Below are 21,258 nucleotides of genomic sequence, written 5' to 3'. Positions count from 1 at the left end.
GCTGGTGTAATGTGATATTATATTCATTAGCTGTTTTTCAGTGGATGCTGAAACATCAAATAATGGTGGTTTCACCGTAAGGAAAATTCATCATTTTAATGCCAATATTTGATTTAGTGTATGGTTTCCACATTCTTGAATGGAATATGCAAGATTACATAGTTAATGTGATTAAAATAAAAAGTCAAAACCAAAAAAGCAAATCACACCTTCATTAAATACTTGCTCCCTTTTTTCTTAATAGTTTACCTGGAATGTGATAAACAGTTAAAAAAGAGCCTGACAGAATTCTGATGATTGAATGATTTAATATTTGTATGTGAGTGCAAACAGATACTAAGCTTCCTTTAATTTATATTATTGTTGGAATTTGTGATGGATATCCATTTTACATTGACGTATTGCTTATGGGGGAATTTAATTACATTAATACAAACTGGGCCAGGTAACCTATTCTGAAGGCTTCAATTCAAAATCAAAAACCTCTGAGTTCTTAACTCATTTTCTTGTTTGACAGCTTGTCATAAAAGGTATTACAGTATAAAGAATGCTCTTTTATCTGTGTTGATATTTTATAGATGAATGCAGGACTTTGACACAAGAATCATGTGATATTTCTCCTGTTCTCGCTCAAGCCATGGAAGCCTTACAGGATAGACCTGTCCTGTATAAGTAAGTAAATATTCGTAATTAACAGAAAGGAGTGTTTCCAGCCTATAAAATTTAAAGATGGTCATGAATTACAGTGCCAAGGATGGTGGCAATTTAATCCTGTGACAGATTTTTTTTTTTTTTAAAATCATATTTCAACTTCTTTAAATTTCAAAAGTCTTTCTGACATAATTATGGTACAGTAAATGTCATTGGACTTTTTCCAACTTACTGGTTTCTAATTAAAGTAAAACGTCAGATTGTTTTTATTTTAATCTAAATGAATTGTGAATTTCTTCTGCTCTCATTTCTGAGGAAAATAATGCTGTCCAAAGCATGTCAGTGTCTCATTTAAATTCCCAAAGTAAAAAATTGATAAAAGCTAATTAGCTCTTACTGAAAGGCTTCTAGTAATAAGAATGTCTTCCATTATGAGTTGTACAGTAATCTGTAATTTAAAAAACCTACTACATATGGGTCTCTAAAGTGTTAGGGGTACTTACATATATATAAATAAAAAATACACTACTCATTATTTAGTCGGAATTTGCTGAAGGAACTTCTTAACATAAACTAAATAATAGTAGAGACAACCACGAGGTGGCACTGTAAGAACTGTTTTTATTGGGGTGACCATACCTGGAGGTACTTTTTACACATCTTTGCTTTTTAGGGTTTTGTTTTTTGAAAAATGCTTTCATCATGTTTTGCAACTATTGAAAATTAATTTTAGCCACAGGCATTCAGGACAGCAGAGTACTAGGCAGTCTTTCAAAGGCTAGCCTTCTCTTTAAGTCCATCGAGTGTATGAGGGTGGGGGTACGTGACACTGTAAATCATGGACCAATTGCCAGGGAATATGCATAATGCAAGTGGATCTTAAAAATTCTGTCAGTATGAGAGAGAGTGCACATACCAACATGCTCAGTCAGTTCTGTTGGTTAATTTGAGGGAGAGATGGTGTCATTCCATCTCCCAGCTATTACATGTGGTACACTGCAGTACATCGGACCATAGCTGGGGATTGCAGAGTCCATGAGTCCACAGAGAACTTGTGTTCTCTCCTCCAGGCTCTCTTTCACAGCTGCAAAGGATCAGTCGCAACTGTGTTCAGAACATTTTATAGGATTCTTTATGGATACAGTTTATATTTTCTGTAATAAATATTTTGTTAAATTATGTTACTTTCAAATGTCATAAAGTCATTGTTTTGCCTTCTTAACATTTATGGAAAAACTCTCCATCTTCTGTAGAAACCCACAACTGGCTAGTTTAAAGCAAATTTGCAAAAGAGCCTTTGTTTTCCTTCTGACATCTCTCTCACAAACAGCAGTACTGGTATTACCAAACGTAGAATTTGGTAGGTAGGGCTTTTCTTCTGCCAAAAAGGCAAAAGTAAACATTACTGTAGAAGATGCAGCCATATGTCTCTCACCATAGGTTATCATGCTTAACTACTTACTACAGCAGTATTGTTAAAGTTGCAGTACTGATACTTTACATTTTAAATCTCAAGATTTAGTTTACTTCAAGAAATTTTTGTGTATCTTTAGTACATAACAAACTGCTGAGTTCAAGATGTAATAATGATGTCACAGAAGAAATTAATTTTAAAGTTTTTGTTTAATGATATAAGCACTGCTGTGTGAACTAAAGACTTTTTTTCCAAATCACTCCCCTTGCATCTGATAAAGATTGTGATTTGATTGGGAGAAGGTAAGATGGAGAAGGGCTGGAGTTCAGAAGCAAGATGGAGAAGGGCTGGAGCTCAGAAGCAAAACTACAAATTCTTGTTTTCTTATATTGACTTTTGGTGGCAGAAAGATTGCACTGTGGACGGGTGCACTTTGGAAACTGCAGTCAGTAGGGATCTGAAATAAACATTTCAGTTTGGTTTTCACTTCCTGATTCTAATGGAAAGATTGAAAACTGTTTCATAGAAAATACATGGAGTCACAGCTCAAAGCAATGTTCCTCTTCCATCATCCACTCTGCCTTTCAAAGCTTTTTCTCCACCTCCTTCCTCTCCTCACAGTGATCATTACTTTACTGGGTTTTTAAAAATTTGAAGCTGGGCTGAAAAGAATCCAAATGTTTTCTTCCCCTGACATGAGTACATACAATAACATGGTAGTAAATACTGTGTTTCTAGTGTAAATAATAGTTATTGCTGCATTTTTCAAGATGTAGGATTTTGTAATAGTTATACCCTATTCTATTGAGAGCAAAAGGGAAATTAGTAGTTTTCCTTTTTAGATCAATTATCATTATTAAATGCTGGTTTTAAAACTAATAGCAAGATCACAAGATTTGTTTCACTGCTGAATTTTTAATGATCTGTTATGTAGCTGTTTGTTGGGGGGGGGGGAAGCTTAGCTGGTTTCTACAAACACTTGAGATTTTTCACTGCAATGCTGCTGCTCTTGGACTGTGGGTAGTCAGCATATCCCAGATCTCTCCCGCTTTTAATTGAATCTTTTTTGTAAATAGTAATTTATTAAAGACTTTTTTCATTAGACTTTTTTTTTTTTTAATTGCAGATATTTGCTCTTTGAGTTAACAAGTACAGTGTATTAAGAAGAAGATGTAAACAAATTTCTGGATCCTTTGGGGTGCTTTTTTCCCTGTCTCTCAGCTAGTAATGTAGATTGAAAAGAGCAAAACTGAAGGTTTCCTTGGACTTTTTATAGCATAATAGAAATCTAATTGAACTTGACTTGGAACATATTTGAAAGAGTGTATTATTTTCTTTTGTATTTTGTTTCCCACATCTGTTAATTGTGAATGAAGTAGTCATTTAACTTCAGTCAGTGAGTAACATACTTTTTATTATTTTTATATCTGTTCAGCTGCTGGGTGTCACTGGTAAGTGACACCATGCTTACTCTTTGGCATTTCTTCAATTATATTGGAAAAATAAACTGTCATGTGCATTTTCTTTTTCTCCTTTGTCATTTATGTGTTTTGTTGAAAATGCTGGAATTCCATTTATTTTCAAAAAAATATAGTGATACGTGACTTGCAAAAATCCTGTTCCTTAGCAGATGTATCAGGGCTGCTAGCAGTGTTCACTTCCCATCCTTCACTTGCTATCGTGCTTCAACTCCAACAGGAAGGTAGCTTGCCTGCTCCAAAGTGTGTATGTTCTTGGTACTTCCTCTAATACCAGCAAGCAATTTGAAATTATGCACTCTGGGCTGTAATTGTCCATCCATTAAATATATAATTAAGACTCACTTGATTAAAACCAGTGAGCAACTATCAAATAAATTTTTTTTTTTGCTACTAATCATGTGGTAGCCTAGAAGGAGAAAGTCTTGTGTTGCAGCACAATCAGTTGCTGCTTCTGTCAGTCAGCTGGACCACATGTGAACAGGACTCCTAGACCTGTCAATTCACAGAATCACAGAATTGTCTAGGTTGGAAAAGACCTTGAAGATCATCCAGTCCAACCATTGACCTAACATTGACCGTTCCCAACTACACCTGATCCCTCAGCGCTATGTTGGCCCAACTCTTAAACACCTCCAGGGATGGGGACTCCACCACCTCCCTGGGCAGCCCATTCAAATGCCTAACAATCCAATTCATGCTTACGTGTACAAAAATGGAAAAGCTGATTTTTCATTTTCTTATTTATTTGTCTGGGGTAAGGGAATGGGAGGGTCAAGGAAAAGTTATCTTTAGTATATGTTTAGAGGAGTCAAGAAAATCAGACGGTTTTGAATGCTTCATTGATTCAAGTATTGATGCAAGATTTCTAGAACTCTAAAAATGGTTTCTCCTATTAACTGTAAAGTTGAGCTGATAAACTGTGGTAAGGTGAAGTGTTTTATTTTACCCATTTTCACGTTTCAATAACAGGTACACGTTGGATGAGTTTGGAACAGCTAGGAGGAGTGCTGTAGTTCGTGGCTTTATAGATGCTCTTACTAGAGGAGGTCTGGGAGGTACTCCCCGCCCTATTGAAATGCACTCCCACGATCCTCTGAGGTACAGTATTAGCTAGAACGTATATGAAGTAATCCTTCTTTTGCCTGTTGGTAATTTGAATCCCTGGCACCATAAACCACTGAAATTTCTGTCTTTATTTAGGTATGTAGGGGACATGCTGGCCTGGTTGCATCAAGCTACAGCTTCTGAAAAAGAACACCTAGAAACTATGTTAAAGCTTGTAACTGTTCAAGGTAGGACTAGATTTTAAAACATGATTTGTGAAGTGATAGAAAGTAAGTCTGGAGTAAGTCAGAAAGTGGGATTAATTTCTTAGGCTGGGCTTCAGTTGTGAGAGTATTGAGATAATTTCAGGGTAGCTGGTGGTTGCATTTTGCCAGGAGAAAGCCTTTAAGGAAGAAGAGTATTTCAGAATGCACTCTTCATTTTACCATGCTTATAATAGTTTTAAACCAAATTTATAAAGGGAAATTTTAGACTGTAGTTGAGAGTTCAAAAACTGTCTGTAACGTATATGAATACATACCTCTCTGAAAACATTTTCATAGGGTTGCTTATTGATATATTGAGGATTCACGTTATGCCTTTGTTACCTTTGTTTGGTAATTTTTTTAAAATGTAATGGCTTCTTCCTATAATTCTCTTCCTTCTATGCTACAAGTAAAATGGAATTTTCTTCTGGCATGTAACATACCATTGCAGGTTTGCGGAGGTCAGCGTAGGCCACTCATAGATATGTGAAGCTTTTTAATATCAAAGCTCTCCTTCATTTACAAAACTATAGATTCTCATGCTTATTCTTCAGCTCCTTTGCTTTGTTTTAAGTACACTGTACTTTAAAGACCTTTATCCTGTAGAAGCTGTAATATGATTTGCCTCCATAGCTTCAGCCAAAGGCTTGTTTAATAAATTAAGCATGTGTACTCAGTTGTAACAAACTGGTAAGAACTTACACATGGTCTGTATCTGGTGAGCTCTTCAGACTGTCCATCTTAATTGAGTCCTGTTCTGGGATTTAAAGTGAATATGCATTCTCATTTTCCTTACTGCTGGAAGTATTAATTAGCTTTCCTAATAAACAGTATATGAACAAGGAGGCTGTTTAGGAACTTTCTAAATCATACTGAAGGCATGTTGTTTTTAACTACAGTTACAGTGAACTATAGAAGTGAATTTACTATTATTTACTGACAGTATCTCAGGGAGACAGGAAAGCAGACCTTATGATTGTTTTATGGTGGAGAAAATGACATGGCAATTTTTTATAGATGGCTGTCTGATGCTTCTGCTGTAACTGGGAAGTCCATCAGGAAAAGCTGGCCCCATGGAGGATATTACTGTATCTGGTTCTGCTGTAGACTGAGCTACTGCTGCTCCAGGCTGCATTCTGTCCTGAAATTGTCTCACCTCTTCGTGCAGTGCTCTTTATTTAACTAGTAAATCCCTTGGCCTTCTGGCAGGATATCAAGCTGAGATGCTATGACCACATAATTAGATGTATTTAGAGCATTTCAGCCACAGATCAGAGTAAACTACTTGGAAATACAGAGAATATAAATGTTTTGGGGAAAAATTTAAATTAAAAAAAAAATCACCAGGCCAAAAGTTTTTCCCCAAGAGACTAGTATAAACAAGAGATTCAATATTTATGTCTGAAGCAAAAAATACAGTTTCCTGAGCTCTCTAGGCATAGATTTGCCATCACTGTTCTACAGTTCTCAAGAAATGTAAAGAGGGTTTCTTAGCTTCATACTGGAAGCAACAAAGCCTGGAAGGTGCTGTCCATTAACTATTCCTCTGCATCTTAGGGACATTTTTTTTGATGACGGGTGTGGTTATATGATAAGATCTGTAAGACAAAACAGTACTTAATGAGATACCACTGGGTTTAACAAGAAACATTCATTGGAAGTGCAGCCTTATGAAGTACCTTGAGATTATATGCTTTATATAAATACAGATTCTGAGTTGGTAGTGGCTAATCAGTGAGTACAGTGTCTATGGTACTGAGGGATTCAAGTTGAATTTCTTGTGCTATCGTACAGTCTTCAGATGTCTGGTTGCACAGGCTACAGCAGGGATTGAGTTAATCTCACTTAGCCATTTAAAAAGTGGACATCTTGTTTATTTGCAGTTACAGATAATGACAGAGATTTGTGTCTCCAGAGGGCACATCTTCCCAACAAAAGTTAGATCTAATATAGGCATTTATGGAGATCTTCATCACAGCTGCTTTATTTGGGGTTTTTTCCATTCCCTATAGAGGGAGCCCAAACAACTACTATAGATAAAACACCTAACTGGGAGTCTAAAGTTAGGTCAGTCAAATGTTTTAACTTTAATGTCAATTTGAGTAACTTTTTGCAGATGGAACTGATTTTATTATTTTAATTCAGGCATCTCTGCTCTGAGATAAGGTTTCTGTTTAAATTCTTCTATAAAATCTGTGTAATTTCAGGACTACGGAGAATGTGCTAAGTAGTAGCTACGCAAAAGCTTCCATTCTTAAAAAAAAAAAAAGCCACACGTGTAGCTATGGATGAGACAGAGGTGGATTAGGTCCTGGTGGAAGAAAAATTGTATGAATGCTACATTTTTGGAGACATGTTCCCATACCAGTTTTTACTTTAAAGAGAACAAAATATGTAGCCCATAATCAAGTGCTCAAGAATAGCATTTAGTAAGTTTTAAAATTGCAAATGTTAACTGTTTAAAATTAATCCGACAAAAAATGCTATTAAAATTTTAAGCACTGAAAACACATTCAGAAGAATTTAACTATTTTGCATTGTACTGGACAAGCATAAAGCATCTGGTTCTCTTCTTTGGAGCTTAGCTATTCTGCTAACAGGAGCCTTCCAGTCTTACAGAGATCTCATGCATGAAAGGAAGGGAGAATTGCAGGCATTCTGTTTAAGAGATGCAGTAGAAACCCATTTTTCATGGAGTTATATGAACCCAGCTGGAGAGCAGAAGCCAAACCATGTCCAGGAAAGATGTCTCCGTAGAAGGATATACAGAGAAAAATGATAGGTGATGTGGCAGATGGCCAGAAGCATATCTTCAGTAATGAACTGTTTTCTAGAAATTATTTTGCCTCTCTTAGAATTGTTTTATACCATAATTCTGTGTCAGTGTGACGTACTCATACTTGCAACAGTTGCATAACTGTTGTGCTGGAAGATTTCTTTTTACTGTTTTCTGAATCCAGAATATTCTAATTGGACATGAAGACATATGTAAAGGCACAAGCATGCGATATTTCAAGATTGTAATTCCATATCCTTTGGTATTTGAACTTGTATATTTTTGCAGCTAAAACTTTCATACCCAACAACTTGTTAAGTCAATCTAGTCTAGATATACTATTGCAAATATGTGCTAGGTGCTTGTTATATTGATGAACAGTGAAAGTGTGACTGTTCCTACTAAAAAATGTGTAAATTGTTAGGGTGTATCTGGGAGCTAGCCATTACATAACAGACCATACATCTTGTGATTTGTAATCTTGCTTTATTCTTTAATATCAGTACTCAAAATACATAAACATATTTTTATTACCTTACCAATTTAGTATGCTGAAATTCTTACAGCTACCACACTGAATTCAGTTTCTGCTTATGTGGCTTTTCACGTATCTTGGTGTAAAGAGACATTGGCACAGATTTCTGATCTTTTATAATTTTTACTCTCAGAGGTAATCTCTTTCATCTGAAATAAGATCTGCAAAATATAGCTTCAGGTCACCTGATTTCTGTCACATGTTACAGTCAGTTTGTTTACTGTTCATTGCATGGGTCCCATCTGAAGATGAACTCCTGTTGACAAGTTTTAAATTAGAATTGAAGTATTGCTTTCTCCATAAATCTATTCCGAGTTGTTACTGAAGTGAGAGTTTGAAGATCTGTTGCTTTCAGTTTGATTGATTTATGACAGTACTGGTTGCCATGCAACAATTCATTTGTGTTCCATGATAAGATAGGGCAAATATTCTCTTTTGTATATAGTTCTGTGAAAGATGAGTTTCAATTGCTTCTGGGGAGGAAGAGTTTGCTAATGCTGCAGCACACAGCAATGTAGAGGTACATATGTGATTTCATTTGTAACAATGCCATGAGCACATCAGCACCAAACGCTGACATACATGTATTTATAGTTCAGGCCTTTCAAAATGGTATGTAATGTTGCTCCTTGAGCATCTCACTGGCCTTATTTTTTTCCTGTTTAATTTCATGAAGCGCTAATATGGAGCCTTACGGTGACAGTCTCTTGCTAGATCATTTATTCTCCTTGTTCCTTCTCCTTCAAATCCCCAGGCACTATGTTGTGCTAGGAAGCAATTGCATAGCATAAGGTAATGACTCTCCAGGACTCTGCTTTGTCATGCAGCTATTTCTTAATGGCTAGATTTGAAGTTCAGTGGAGGTGTAAACTAGTCTTCTAGAGAAAAGAACATGAAGTTCATAACGCTTTTTATGGAGGAGTATCTCCTACATTTGTTTATTTGTTTTACAGTCTTGAAGAAAAGAGAATTACATTTGCATAATCTTAGCATGTGTTTGCATTAACTGTAGGTGTGGAAGAAAATATTCAAGAAGTGGTTGGGCACATCACAGAAGGTGTCTGCAGGCCTCTGAAGGTGAAGTATTTTGTTTTCCTTAGCATTCTAAATATAAAATTTGTTCTGTCATGTTTTTCTAGAACCTGTGTCCTCATCTCTACAATGAATTTTCATTTTCCTTGGTTAAGAGTCAGATTCTTAACTTTGAGAATCATAAAACCCTACAAAATTAAAGAAACAATAGATCATAGATACCTGGTTTAAATAGTCACAGTGAGACATATTAGGATACTAAATCTGTATCTTGGTTTTTGTTTTACTTTTCCTAAGTTCAGGACTGCTTATGTACAGAAATTTAGCTTTGGGATAAATATATAGGAATGGCAGTAGGGGATCAGATGAAAAATCATTTAATTTGCTACCCTGTTTTTCATAGTGACCGTTAGCATATACTTAGGGAAGAATGTACAGGTTGTGCAGCTGTGCTGTAGAATAGTTTCCTCACCTGTTTGTGGACATACTGAGCCATAGCTACTGTCTTTATATTTAATTGACCCCACCAGATTTTTTGCTTGCATGAATATGTCAAGTTGATATAAAATGTTATATTCACAACATATTCTTCAGGAGGGAAGTGCACAGTTTTAAGTGTATGCTCTGTGAAAAGTCAGCTCCTTTTGTTTTTGTTTTGTCTAATAATGCTAGCTCTTGTGTTGAAAGAGACCGTGATGATGTGTTTCCTACTTCCCATCTTCATGCTACCCTGATTCGCTGTATTTCTGTTGTATCCCTTGTCTTTTTTCAAGCTTCAGCCTTAGTCATTTTAGGGGATCCATTTGATAGAAATTATTAATAATGATCCATCAAATTATTAACTGTCTTATTTATTGGATGTGCTTCACATAAGCACAAAATAATCAAGGTGATGAAGCTGATATCAATTAATTGCCTGACCATGCAGTGTATAAATCCAAGTGTTTTTAAAGTAAAATCTACTGTACTAAATACTGTTACAATAAATTTCTCTTAGGATGTTGTAGCTATAACAACTGTGTCCAGTTGCCACATACTTAGTCCCAAATGTTAACAGGTAGGTTCTGAATACTATAATGATAAGGAAGAGGTAAGATCTGAAGAAGTAAAAATCAAGAAAGTGCCATTTACTATGTCACAGAATTACAGAAGGGGAGAGGTTGGCAGGGACCTCTGGAGGCCATCTGGTCCAACCACCCTGCTCGAGCCGGGCCACCTAGAACTTTGCCCAGGACGGTGTCCAGATGGCTTTTGAATATATCCAAGGATGGAGACTCCACAGCCTCTCTGGACAACCTGTGCCAGTGCTTAGTCACCCTCACAATAAAAAAGTGTTTCCTGATGTTCAGGCAGAGCCTCTGGTGTTCCAGTTTGTGCCTGTTGCCATATAATTATAATCATCGTTCACACCCTTTACTTTTTGGTTTGTTGAAAACCACCCGTCATGTTAGACAAACTGTTATCAAAGCTGGTTTCTTGAAAGATATTTTCCAAGCTTTGTGTTCTTCTTGCATGCTTTAGTTTTCTTAATACTGAATGTTGATGTTTGAGTTCAGTATTTCTGTGCATTCCAACAAAGCAATTAGGGATGGAATCAAGCATTTGTGAAAGTTAGAGGGAGTTTTGGTCTTGATTTGAGTACTTGTGATTTGTACAGTTTGATTACATTATACCTTCCATTTTGATTGCCAAACTCTTTGTATTTGTGTGCTTCTGCTATCTCTAGAAACCTGCCCTGAAATATTGTCAGTAGTTGGTTACTGTGCTAATAAAAATGAAAAAAAGCCTAAAAGAACAATTAAAGACTTCCCATTGTATTTTGGTTTTTAATAGAATACAACTTATGTTAATTCACTGCCAGTCTAGACTTCCCAATGTAAAATATGCAGTACTTATTGTTTCCCCTGGGGAAATCTTCCACAGCAGAAAAAACCCAACCAAACCCCCAAGCAGAAGAGCCTTCATACAATGCAGTTAGATAATTGCAAGCCATCATGTTGAGAGCAACAGCAAAAATAGACTCAGTTTGGAGGAGTCTTTTCTTCAATACATTGTTCTTTCTGAAGACAGTCCACAATAAGAAAAATAACTGCATTCATTTCGGGGAAAACACCCTTTGTTGTAGTTGTGTGGCACCACAGTATACTCTTTTTTTCTAGTAGATTTCTGCTGATGTTTACAAACCTGTCTGCTTGATTTGAGTTGATGCTGAAGTGTAAAATACCCTGATAAAAGCCTACTCACGGAATTTCCGTGAGCACTTTTAAATACAGAATTATGTAGAATTTTCTTACTGGTTTATACCTTTCCAGGTGAATGTAAAATATGATACAGCTTCCTTACTTTTGAGGAAGGATTATGCTTATATGCAGTATACATTTTCCACATTCCTTACCGATATTGAGTTTTAGGCATCCAAGTAAAAACCTTGAGTACTCACTAGTGGGAGATTTTACCACAGGCCATTCATTTTAGATGGAAGTAGAAGGACCCTAACAAGCATTTAAATTAAGGTCTTCATCTTTTCCATAGCACTTGAGATGAGGTCAAAACTAACAATGGCTGTGATGCCTTATGTAGGCTTCAGATAGTCTTTAATGGTTAACTGACCAGGATGCATAGGATTAAGAAACAGGAAGAGCTGTAAATCCGGGACTTCCCTAAGCAGGTTAGTTTGAGTCACTTGAAATTTTGGCTCTCCTGTGCAGTTAAAGACTTCTGTATGTGAAGCAGCAATGCTTCTTTTCATGATTTTTTTTTTTTTTTAATTCTCATTTTTCTTTCCTAACCCTAAAATTTTTGTGGTTTTTTTTTCTCCTGCCTATTCTTTTTCTTAATTATTTTTAGTTACTGCTATTATTTTTTTGTCAATATTTTGATTTTCCTCTTTTTCCCCTGCCTTTCTTATTCTTTTTTTGCTGTGCACCTAGATTATACTCAGTATCTGTGATCAAATGACCTTTTATGCAACATTGGAGATAGGTATTTGTATATATACCTTTGTATATACATATGCATTGAAGAGCAAAGTTCACCTGAACGTTGAAATGCAATGCTCAACTCACAAAGTTCGAATAGGAGTCAAAAATTATTCTTTGTTTTTTGGTCTCTGATTTAGATGCAAAGGGTGTGGATCAAGGAGGCATAGTCAGTTAATTCTCCCTGCAGCTGGCTCTGACAAGAAGGCACTGCTGCACATCGTGTTCTGTTGAGCAGCAGACGAATAACTTGGGAGAGAGAGAGGGTGGTGGCTGGTGATTTGTGTGTAGCCCTTTCACACACAGGCTTGTGGGAGAGCAGTACAGTGATAAGTCACTGTCTGTTGCTGCTTTATGAGTGCCCAAAGACTGACCCTGGGGCAGCCTTTTATGAGTGGATTGAGACTGTGTGTACCATGGAGACAAGACATCATCTGTCCAACTGTAAAGACAGTCAGTGTTACTGACTACTGTGTAGTCAGTATCTCCTGGTTGACATAAACAGTCGACATAGCTGTTGTTAGTTACAAATATATTTTAATTAATTATTGGGGGGAGGTATATAATCTCTTCTTTAAGTGAAGGAGAGATTAATCCAGGTGAAACTTCATCTTTTGCATAAAATGCTTAATGCTTTTGGATGTTCTGAATTGCTGCATGATGATAATGATCAACTGTGGTAGTTTAAGGATTTTGCAGCTGTTCTTGCTGTTCGGTGCTGGAGAGAATTCCAGTATGTACTGGTATTAATCCATCCAATGATCTAATTATTTTGAAATGTTCAATAACAAGTTGCAACAAAAATCTATAGGGAAACAGGATTTTTAATTTTTTTTTTTTTTTAAGAAAACATATACCTGCTTGTTTTCTACTCAGAGGCTTGACAACCAAGAAGCACTTTGGTTCAAGCAGAATATTATACTTAACTGAACATTCTCTTTTAAAATTTATTTCTGGTCAAATATATTTTTCAAAAATCAGACATATGTTGTATATAAAATCATAGATATTCGCTTTTGAAATGTATGGCCTGAAGGAGGCTTATATTTCTTTATTCTGCAGGTTAGAATTGAGCAAGTGATTGTTGCTGAGCCAGGAGCAGTTTTACTATACAAGATTTCTAATCTTCTCAAGTTTTACCACCATACAATCAGGTATGCAAAATTACAAAGTGTGTTGCAGATGTCTTTTTTTTTATTTGCATATATGAAGATTAGTACAGTAAAAAGTATTTTTGTGTCTTAGTTTTTACTCTCTACTGTGGAATCAAGGAGAAATATGCATGATATTCAAGCAGATGCCATTTGTCTGTTGACATTCCTCAACTTGTATTGAATCTGCTTTGGAATATAGCATCAATGTGCAACAGAAAGTGTTTATTGTTCTGTGTAGATACAAATAGTATACAAAAACCCCCCACAAAACATTTAAGGTGACCAAGTCAAGTGCCCTTTGAGAAAATGCTATAATTATCTCTAGAAATGCAGTTTTCCTTTTCTTCCTTAACTAAGTTTTGATAACATTTTTTCTAATTATGCAGTTGCATTTTTCTATTGGGAAGATGTTTGCCTTTTTCTGTATCTTGCTGTTGAAGGTGCACCAATCATCTTCCAACCTTCCAGATGCCACCAGGAACATGGAAACTGGAGAAAAGCCAGAACCACTGATTTTATACATTATGGCCTTTGCAGTAGTTCATACTGGTTAGAAACAGCAATAGCAGAAAAATCTTCCTTCACAGCACTGGACTGAACTGCTGAGAATTTGAATCACTGATATTACTACTTGAGCTAATACTTTTCTGTCTGAAAAGACATTTAGATACTGGTCAGACTGGGATAAGTGATTCTTGGGCACCTCCCACTGCATTTAAAAAGGCTCAGTTCTGATGGCACTACAGGTCTGTGGTAGAACACGTATAAGACCTATTCCTAATGTTATTGTCAAAAAAAGCTAAAAGATTTTTTGATACTGTTTTTCTGTCTCCAAACTTTCTCTTTCCCAGTGGTTATAAAACTTGGTGCAATTGAAAGCGTGATGTTAAAATGGAAGGTCTTAGGCAGTCTTATCTGTTGCTTTCTGTCTTACTAATGATATGTTGTTTAAAAACACATGAAGTACCTTCTGTCAGTTGAATAATTTCCTCTGTATAGAGGAAGTGCACCTGACTAATGAAGGGAAAATGCAATTTGAGAAATTATCTATTAAATGCAACAAGATTATCTGAAAATCAAGCTACAAGTTTAAATTAGTCCTGGTATGATGCAGTGAATTTTTACTGCCATTTTTGTAGCTTAAAAGTGCTTTTAATTTAGATAGAAGGTGTATCTATGAGAGGAGCATAGTCATGTAGCGCGATTTAAGGTTTATGCAGTATTCATGCCATATAATAGTTTGACACTTGGAATAGCATGGCACGATTTCTTGGATTTTTGGAGATTCCTAGCCTTGCAATGAAGAAAGAAAAGAGATGATGCTTTTTGAAAAGAACAGTATGACAGAACAGTTACCAACCCTTTTTGTTTAAGTAATCTGTTTTCTATAAGAAGTAGATTTACAGAAGAACAAAACAAAAATCCAGTAAACTTTACAATTCTTCTAAAAAATTTGTGCAAAGCTTTAGATAGACTGTACTTAATATCTGCTTAATGACATAGTTGATAATGCTTGTTCTCCCAGTCATCTTACGACTGAATCTCTCAGCTAATATGGAGAACTGTTCCATACAGTTATTTGTTGTAAATTTTGGACTTCAAAAAAACCTTTATTTTAAACATTGTCTAAAGTATCTGACCCTGTCATGTTCCCACCCCACCTTGAGACATGTTCCCCCCCCCCCCCCCCCCTTCAGATTATTAAATTAATTTTAACTTTGTTTTCAGTGGTATTGTAGGAAACAGTGCAGCCACACTGTTGACAACAATTGAAGAAATGCATTTGTTGAGCAAGAAGATATTCTTTAATAGCCTGAGCCTTCATGCAAGTAAACTAATGGACAAGGTTTGTTTCAAAATCGTACAGCTTTCATATTTCGAAACACACTTTCATTTCCCTTTTGTCTAGTAAGATTATTAAGTGAATAGCTGTTTTATATGTCAGTTTTTCCTACAACTGAAGTTTTGTAGTTTCTATATTTTAGCTATTAAACTACATAAAAAGCTTGCTGTGTTTTAATTTTCTAAATTGTTTTATTTTTTGTGAAATATGGCTAAAATACTGTTGTTAACAGTATTTGTTTACAGAGCAGTTTACCTATTTTTAAGATCTATGAGAAGCAGAAAAATTTGGAAATTTCTGTAAGTGCAGTATAGCAAAATCAGCTGATTGAGCTAGATCATTTGTATTAATACATCATTAGATCTGTAGTTAATTACTCATGTGCATAATTTCTTTCTTTTGTTATGAAGTTATGAAGTATATCCCAGTATGACAAGCTAAGTAAAAACAAAACTTGAGCTTTTTTGTCTCTAATAGCTTTGCCACATGAACATTGCTGCCGTTAAAAGCAGAATATATATTTGTTATACCAAATGTCTGTGCCTAAGCCAACATCACTTTCCTGGTATCTTTTCCTCTCCTGTTGATCACTTTAAATTGCATTTCAGGGAACATCACACTGTTCAGTAACTAATAAAGGTTTTTTAAATTTCCCCCTGCTGTAATTGTATCATGTTCCTGTTGGTGGATCTTCCCATTAAATTTCACCTTTCTAAAATCTAAGCGAAGCCAAAGAAAATTGTTACGCTACATGTCCCTTGCCATTTCCTAGTGATTTGATCTTCACCCAGCATCCCAGTCTGAGATGTGATGAGTTGACTAGGCTCTAAAACCAAGAAATGCCTTTCTTAATTCCTAGTTACTGCACAACTCCAGAGTTCAACAAAACCCTTGCATTACTGTTTTTTTCCAGTTTAAAAAAAATTTTGAAAGTTGAAAACATTTTTTAAGGGTATCTCTAAATGAAATTATTTGTACTTAACCTACAAGAAAAAATGTAAAAAATACATAGATTTACAGAAACTAATCTTCGTGCAAAGCCTTGTAGTTCACTAACCAGTCAGTGGGATTTTCTGAGTTGTTCTGTGGTCTCAGAGTAGTTTTCTTATTCTGCACCGTTTGTGTCAGATCCAACATCCTGTCCTTCTGCAAGGGCTGAAAAATTACTTTCTCAAAGGAACAGGTGTTCCTCATCTTCTGTATATCCCAGTGACCCTTTTCAATGGTTTCATTTGTTCATAGGTGACTCCTTAGTTGCTACCACCCACAATCCATACTACTGAAATCCACTTAGTACATTGTTTGTTGTGGTGGGGTGTTTCCATTTGAATGCAGTGTCATCAGAATAGTAGTTCCTCTGCTACTAATGCTTCTTCAAGGGTCAGTTAAAGCTTGAGTTCATAAAATGTGCAATGAACAGGGACAGTATGAATTTACCCTCAAACAATAAATAAATAAAGCTTATGGCTTGCTATAGGCATATGCTAGCTATATATGATTTCCTCAGAACATTGTATTTCCTAATATGTAAGCTAAAAGAAAATATCTGTGTACTTTTCCTTTTATGAAGAGATAACAGTGATGGACCTTAGCAAAAATATATGACTGCTCTTTACTTACAAAGAATATGCAAACAAAGTAGTGCTTAGGAAAAGAAATTTTCTTAGCTTGAAACTGTAAGACAGCTCTATATTCATCTCTCTTGTATTTATCCTGCTGGGTCTTACATCTTTACTCAAACAGGATCCAGCATAATTTTTCTACTCGTGTAACTCAAAATCTTTGTACTTTCATTTTGGGTGATAATGCTGTTTTCAGTTTGGAGGTGAGTAGAATTCAGAAGGAGAAGGAGTGATAAAGTAATTGTGATCCCCCAGTTCTTAGCATGTGTTCTTTGTATTGTCGCTATGAGAAAGGTTGTATAATCCTCTTTGACCTCTTACTTCCCCTTCTCTCAGCCCCCAGCCTGTATGTAACTGGCTCTAGATGCTGCCATTGTTTTATAAAGGAGTTCGATTTGGTCTTGATGTTAAATGAAGGCAGTAATTGTACTGTACTTCAGTGGCATCTTACTACAAATAATGAATGACATACCGAGGATACCATGTAATGTAAAAAGATTATAGTATTGCTCTTTCTCATAAACATATTTGAGAAGTTAAATCTGAAACACTGAACATTTTACATTGCATGTGTGCCCTATGAAGATCTTTCCTCCAAATATAATTGAGATCAAAAGCTTAAAGACACTCAGAAGAGGATCAGATATGTGAGTAACAAAGGCATCCACTGTTATTTATTAATTTCTATGCTTCAGGAGTTAAGAATGAGGTAACTCTGTGGTAAAGAAGGAGTCTGAGATGTATAGTTCTTGTGACTGAGAATTTTAGACAGTCCTTTGAAGCACCTTTTATTATTTCCCTGTGAGTGGACTACAGAATTGATAGAATATCTTATCTCCTCATGACTGAAATTTGTTTTACTTCACAAAAAATACAAAATTAATAGGCTGAATTACACTGAAAGAAACATTTGTTTCCATGAGATAAAGACCCTATTTTATCATAAATTTAATTCTCCTGTTACTTAGTTTATTGTGTGTTAATATACAGATAACCAGCTTTTATGCCTTTTCATTTGTCTTCATTAATTTAGTAATGAATGTCACAATGCTTTTAAGTTTTGTGGAATCTCAAGGTTGCTTTTTATTAATATGTGTTCAGACCAAAACCGCGTATATGTATTAGGATTCTTTTCATATCCTAACCTTTTTACTAGCTTTTTGCTAACTATGTGTGCACTGCAGCTGCTTTGAGAATTTTTTTTATTTTAAGAGAAGATTAAAGCACTGGAAAATTGACCCTTTGTGCTTACATATGCAGTTGCAAAGGCTTCGTCGCTGCTGCTGTTACGCACAAAGAGAATTCTCGCTTGTAAAATTAGTAAATTACTTTTCACTTGGACAATCTGGAAATCATGGTTCCTTATTTCCACTTACAGTTTGCATCTTTAGACATTAATAAGCCTGTTTCAGAGAATATAAGCTGTCCATTCCTTTGATCAAAATATGATTCCTAAGGCAATTTAAACTTCAGAAATAGATTAACATACAAATAGGGTGTTCTTAAAGATTTTTATTTCTGTAAACTTAAGTGCCTCTTTTATTGGAAAGTGGTGAATATAGCCTTTGTGAATTACACCATTTTAATAATAGTATTCCCTCAGTTATCATCGGTTGTTGCTGATAATCTGAAAACTATCAAGCAAGAAATTCTGAATGGAAATCAGTTCTACAATTTTTATTTAATTTAAAGAAAATTTAAGTGTTAATTGCTGTTTGTAGCGACAAAATTCCAGAAGACTTAATCATAATTACCAGTGAATTTGTAACTTGACAGGAGTCTCTTTAGCCCTGTGCAAGTTCTGTTGTACTGTATATTGTGGAGAGAATTGTCTAGAAACACTGATGTGTTACTGTGTCTTGCTGTGGTATGTTTTTTTAATATCTACAGTCTGTCCAGTAGTTGATAGCCCAGAAGAGTATTTAAGCAAATCTTTCTCTTAAGTATAGCTAGTTGGGAACTTTTTTTAGACAAAGCATATTCCATTAAAAATGCTAACTCCTCAAGATCCCTTCCTTTGGATGCAGAGGAATGACAGGATGGTAATTTGACACTGATGTCCTCATGACCACAGACAATTAAATTTCCTAAATTATTGATAATGCTGAGTTGAGCATTGCCTTCAAACTCCCTGAGATTTGATTTCTGAAATGCAATGGGAAACAGACTTCAGGCTCTTCTAGGACAAGAAAACAGTGTTTTCTTTACATCTGTTTGTGAGGAGTCCTGTATTACATAGGGAGTGTCACAAGCACCAAGCTGTATGGAAACTTAAAGGCAATCTTAGATCACGCTTCTCCCTCTTGGTTGTCAAACCATCAGTGTAGATGATAGAGGGGAAATCCCTAGTTACTTCAGAGTACTTAATGACTTGCTCAAAAGCACTTTCCTATGAACATTCTTTTCATTACATCAGAAAATCTCAAGAATCCTAAATGTAATCTAAAAATAAGGTAGTCAGCAGTTCTCACAACTTTAGACTCCTCAGTCTGAGAAACTCTTTTCATGGTGTTCTCATTCACACCTCTCGGGTAGCTCTTCACCATTCGAAATCTATGTAACAGAAATATTCAGCATGCTGCCTGTAAGTCCATTGTTATCAAAGAATGGCAATACACAAGCGAATGTCTTTGGCTCGAATACCCCTTGAAACTTGACATGAAACTTGGTAACAGAGTTGTTGCAAAGCCACTCTTTTTTCAGGGTTTAAAACACCATTCACAGCTTTGAGATTCTCAGGTCATTGTAGAGCTCAATGCTGACATATAGAAGCTGTGCATCACCACCCTTCTCCTGTGTCACTGAAGGTTCAGCGCATCAGCTTTTACTGCAAATTGTCTCTCCTTTGCATTGTTGTATGGGCTCTTACCCTTCAGAGGCAGTGCTGGGCAGTCTTTGCCAGTGGTTTCTAGTTCTGGTAACAATTTGTTCTGGTTGTTGGTTCAACCAGAATGGTTTTTGGCCAGTGTTAAGTGTCTCTGTGCTGAAAAATGGTGTTTGTATTATTTGTTTCTTTTTAGTTTTCTTGGACCCAGCCATGGGTCTAGCAGCCATGCTGGTAAAACAGTTCAGAACTGTAGGTTCAGTCATTACATGTATCCTTTTATGTTTCCTTTGACCCTGTGCACGTAAATCAGATGTTTAGGGATTTGGGATTCTGCTTGTGTTATTCACTGTCTGGATCTAAGAACAGGCTGGTACAGATTACCATTTTACAGATGGTAAATTCAGGAGAAAATAGTAAATGAAAATAATTCTCAGAACAACAGAAACCGTTCCAATGAAACTAAAAGCAGAGTTCAGAGCATTTAATGTACTGGAGTGGATGAACTCTTTCAGTTCTCTCATATTGAGAGAATTGTCATTTAAAATTTTAAGTCTGCTGATGAGGCATTTTAACGGGCCTGTTAGACTAACCTATGCCAGTGTGTTTTATTTAACCAGATAATACATTTAAAGAGTGGGAATTTTCAAGCACAGCTGTCCTTACTCTGGCTTTAGTAGTGTTCCAGAACAATTATTAAATGAAAGAATAATTACAAACTTGGAATTAAATGGAATGAGAGTTATCATAAGGGTACTAAAGAGAGATTGTGCCAAACTAGCCTGTCATCAGCTGTCTGAACTGTTAGAAGACTATTAGTAGAGTATCCCAAATCAGGCTTTGGGATTGTTATTCCTTAATGCTGTTCTTTTTAGAGTAGATGTATGAAAATGAAATGTTATGATTGCATTATCTGTGAAGTTTGTCAATGGGAGATGTATTAAAACATTGCATGGGAATAACTGTAAACTTCTCCCGCATAATTTGGTTTGTGTCAGAATGAAACCTATTAGGTTTCTAGGAAACCATATACGGGACACATGAAATGAGACTGGTTGATGTTGTGGTCTGAATGGATCCATGTGAAGAAAAAAAAGTTAACAAGAATTCTTCTGTTGTCTTTTCTTTCAAAACCAACTTAATAGCTGAAAAGCATGCCATGAGGCATTCTACTGTGGAACCCCTGGTGATCTCTGTAGGATCCTAATTGGGCTCAAAAGAGCTTAAGACAGCTTCTCTGAAGCTTCTCTGAAAGACATGCACTCTGGTTTCTTACACTGCAGCTGTTGGTGGTGAAAATTTTTCAATTTGTAGAACTTCTGTAGTTGACGCTAACCAGTTGTAACTGACAGATTGAAATATCCAGATACCTTTTACAAGGTTCCACCTCTGTAGTGCTTTGTCTCTACCCTCTGCCAGTGAGGTTTCCAAAAAGACTATTAAAAGCTGATGAGGCCCTTCAAAAAGCCACCAACCTTTTGTTTGTCACTCTGAGCAATTCTTTCTCTGAGGAGGTCTGTGTTTCAAATTACCGTCTTGTTTTATTTAATACTAGTATCACAGAATTGCAGAATGGATGAGGTCAACTAGAACCTATGACCATCATATAGTCCACCCATCTTGTTCAAACCATGTCAG

At 35.8% G+C, this 21,258-nt stretch overlaps 1 protein-coding gene across 1 annotated transcript in view; it reads left to right on the top strand.

The window, feature by feature from the left end:
• The window catches only part of COG6 (component of oligomeric golgi complex 6), a 58,667-nt gene that overhangs the window by 20,477 nt on the left and 16,932 nt on the right, over nt 1-21,258 (top strand). The window contains exons 8-13 of the mRNA XM_074913752.1: nt 579-672; nt 4,516-4,644; nt 4,747-4,838; nt 9,180-9,244; nt 13,240-13,331; nt 15,060-15,177. Of these exons, the coding sequence (XP_074769853.1) occupies nt 579-672; nt 4,516-4,644; nt 4,747-4,838; nt 9,180-9,244; nt 13,240-13,331; nt 15,060-15,177 (590 nt within the window). The remainder of the gene's footprint in view (nt 1-578; nt 673-4,515; nt 4,645-4,746; nt 4,839-9,179; nt 9,245-13,239; nt 13,332-15,059; nt 15,178-21,258) is intronic.

The sequence above is a fragment of the Athene noctua genome, chromosome 1 (genome assembly GCF_965140245.1).
Source record: "Athene noctua chromosome 1, bAthNoc1.hap1.1, whole genome shotgun sequence".
Lineage (NCBI taxonomy): Eukaryota > Metazoa > Chordata > Aves > Strigiformes > Strigidae > Athene > Athene noctua.
The sequence above is the reverse complement of the archived record's forward strand: the minus strand, read 5'-3'. Positions and strand labels throughout refer to the sequence as shown.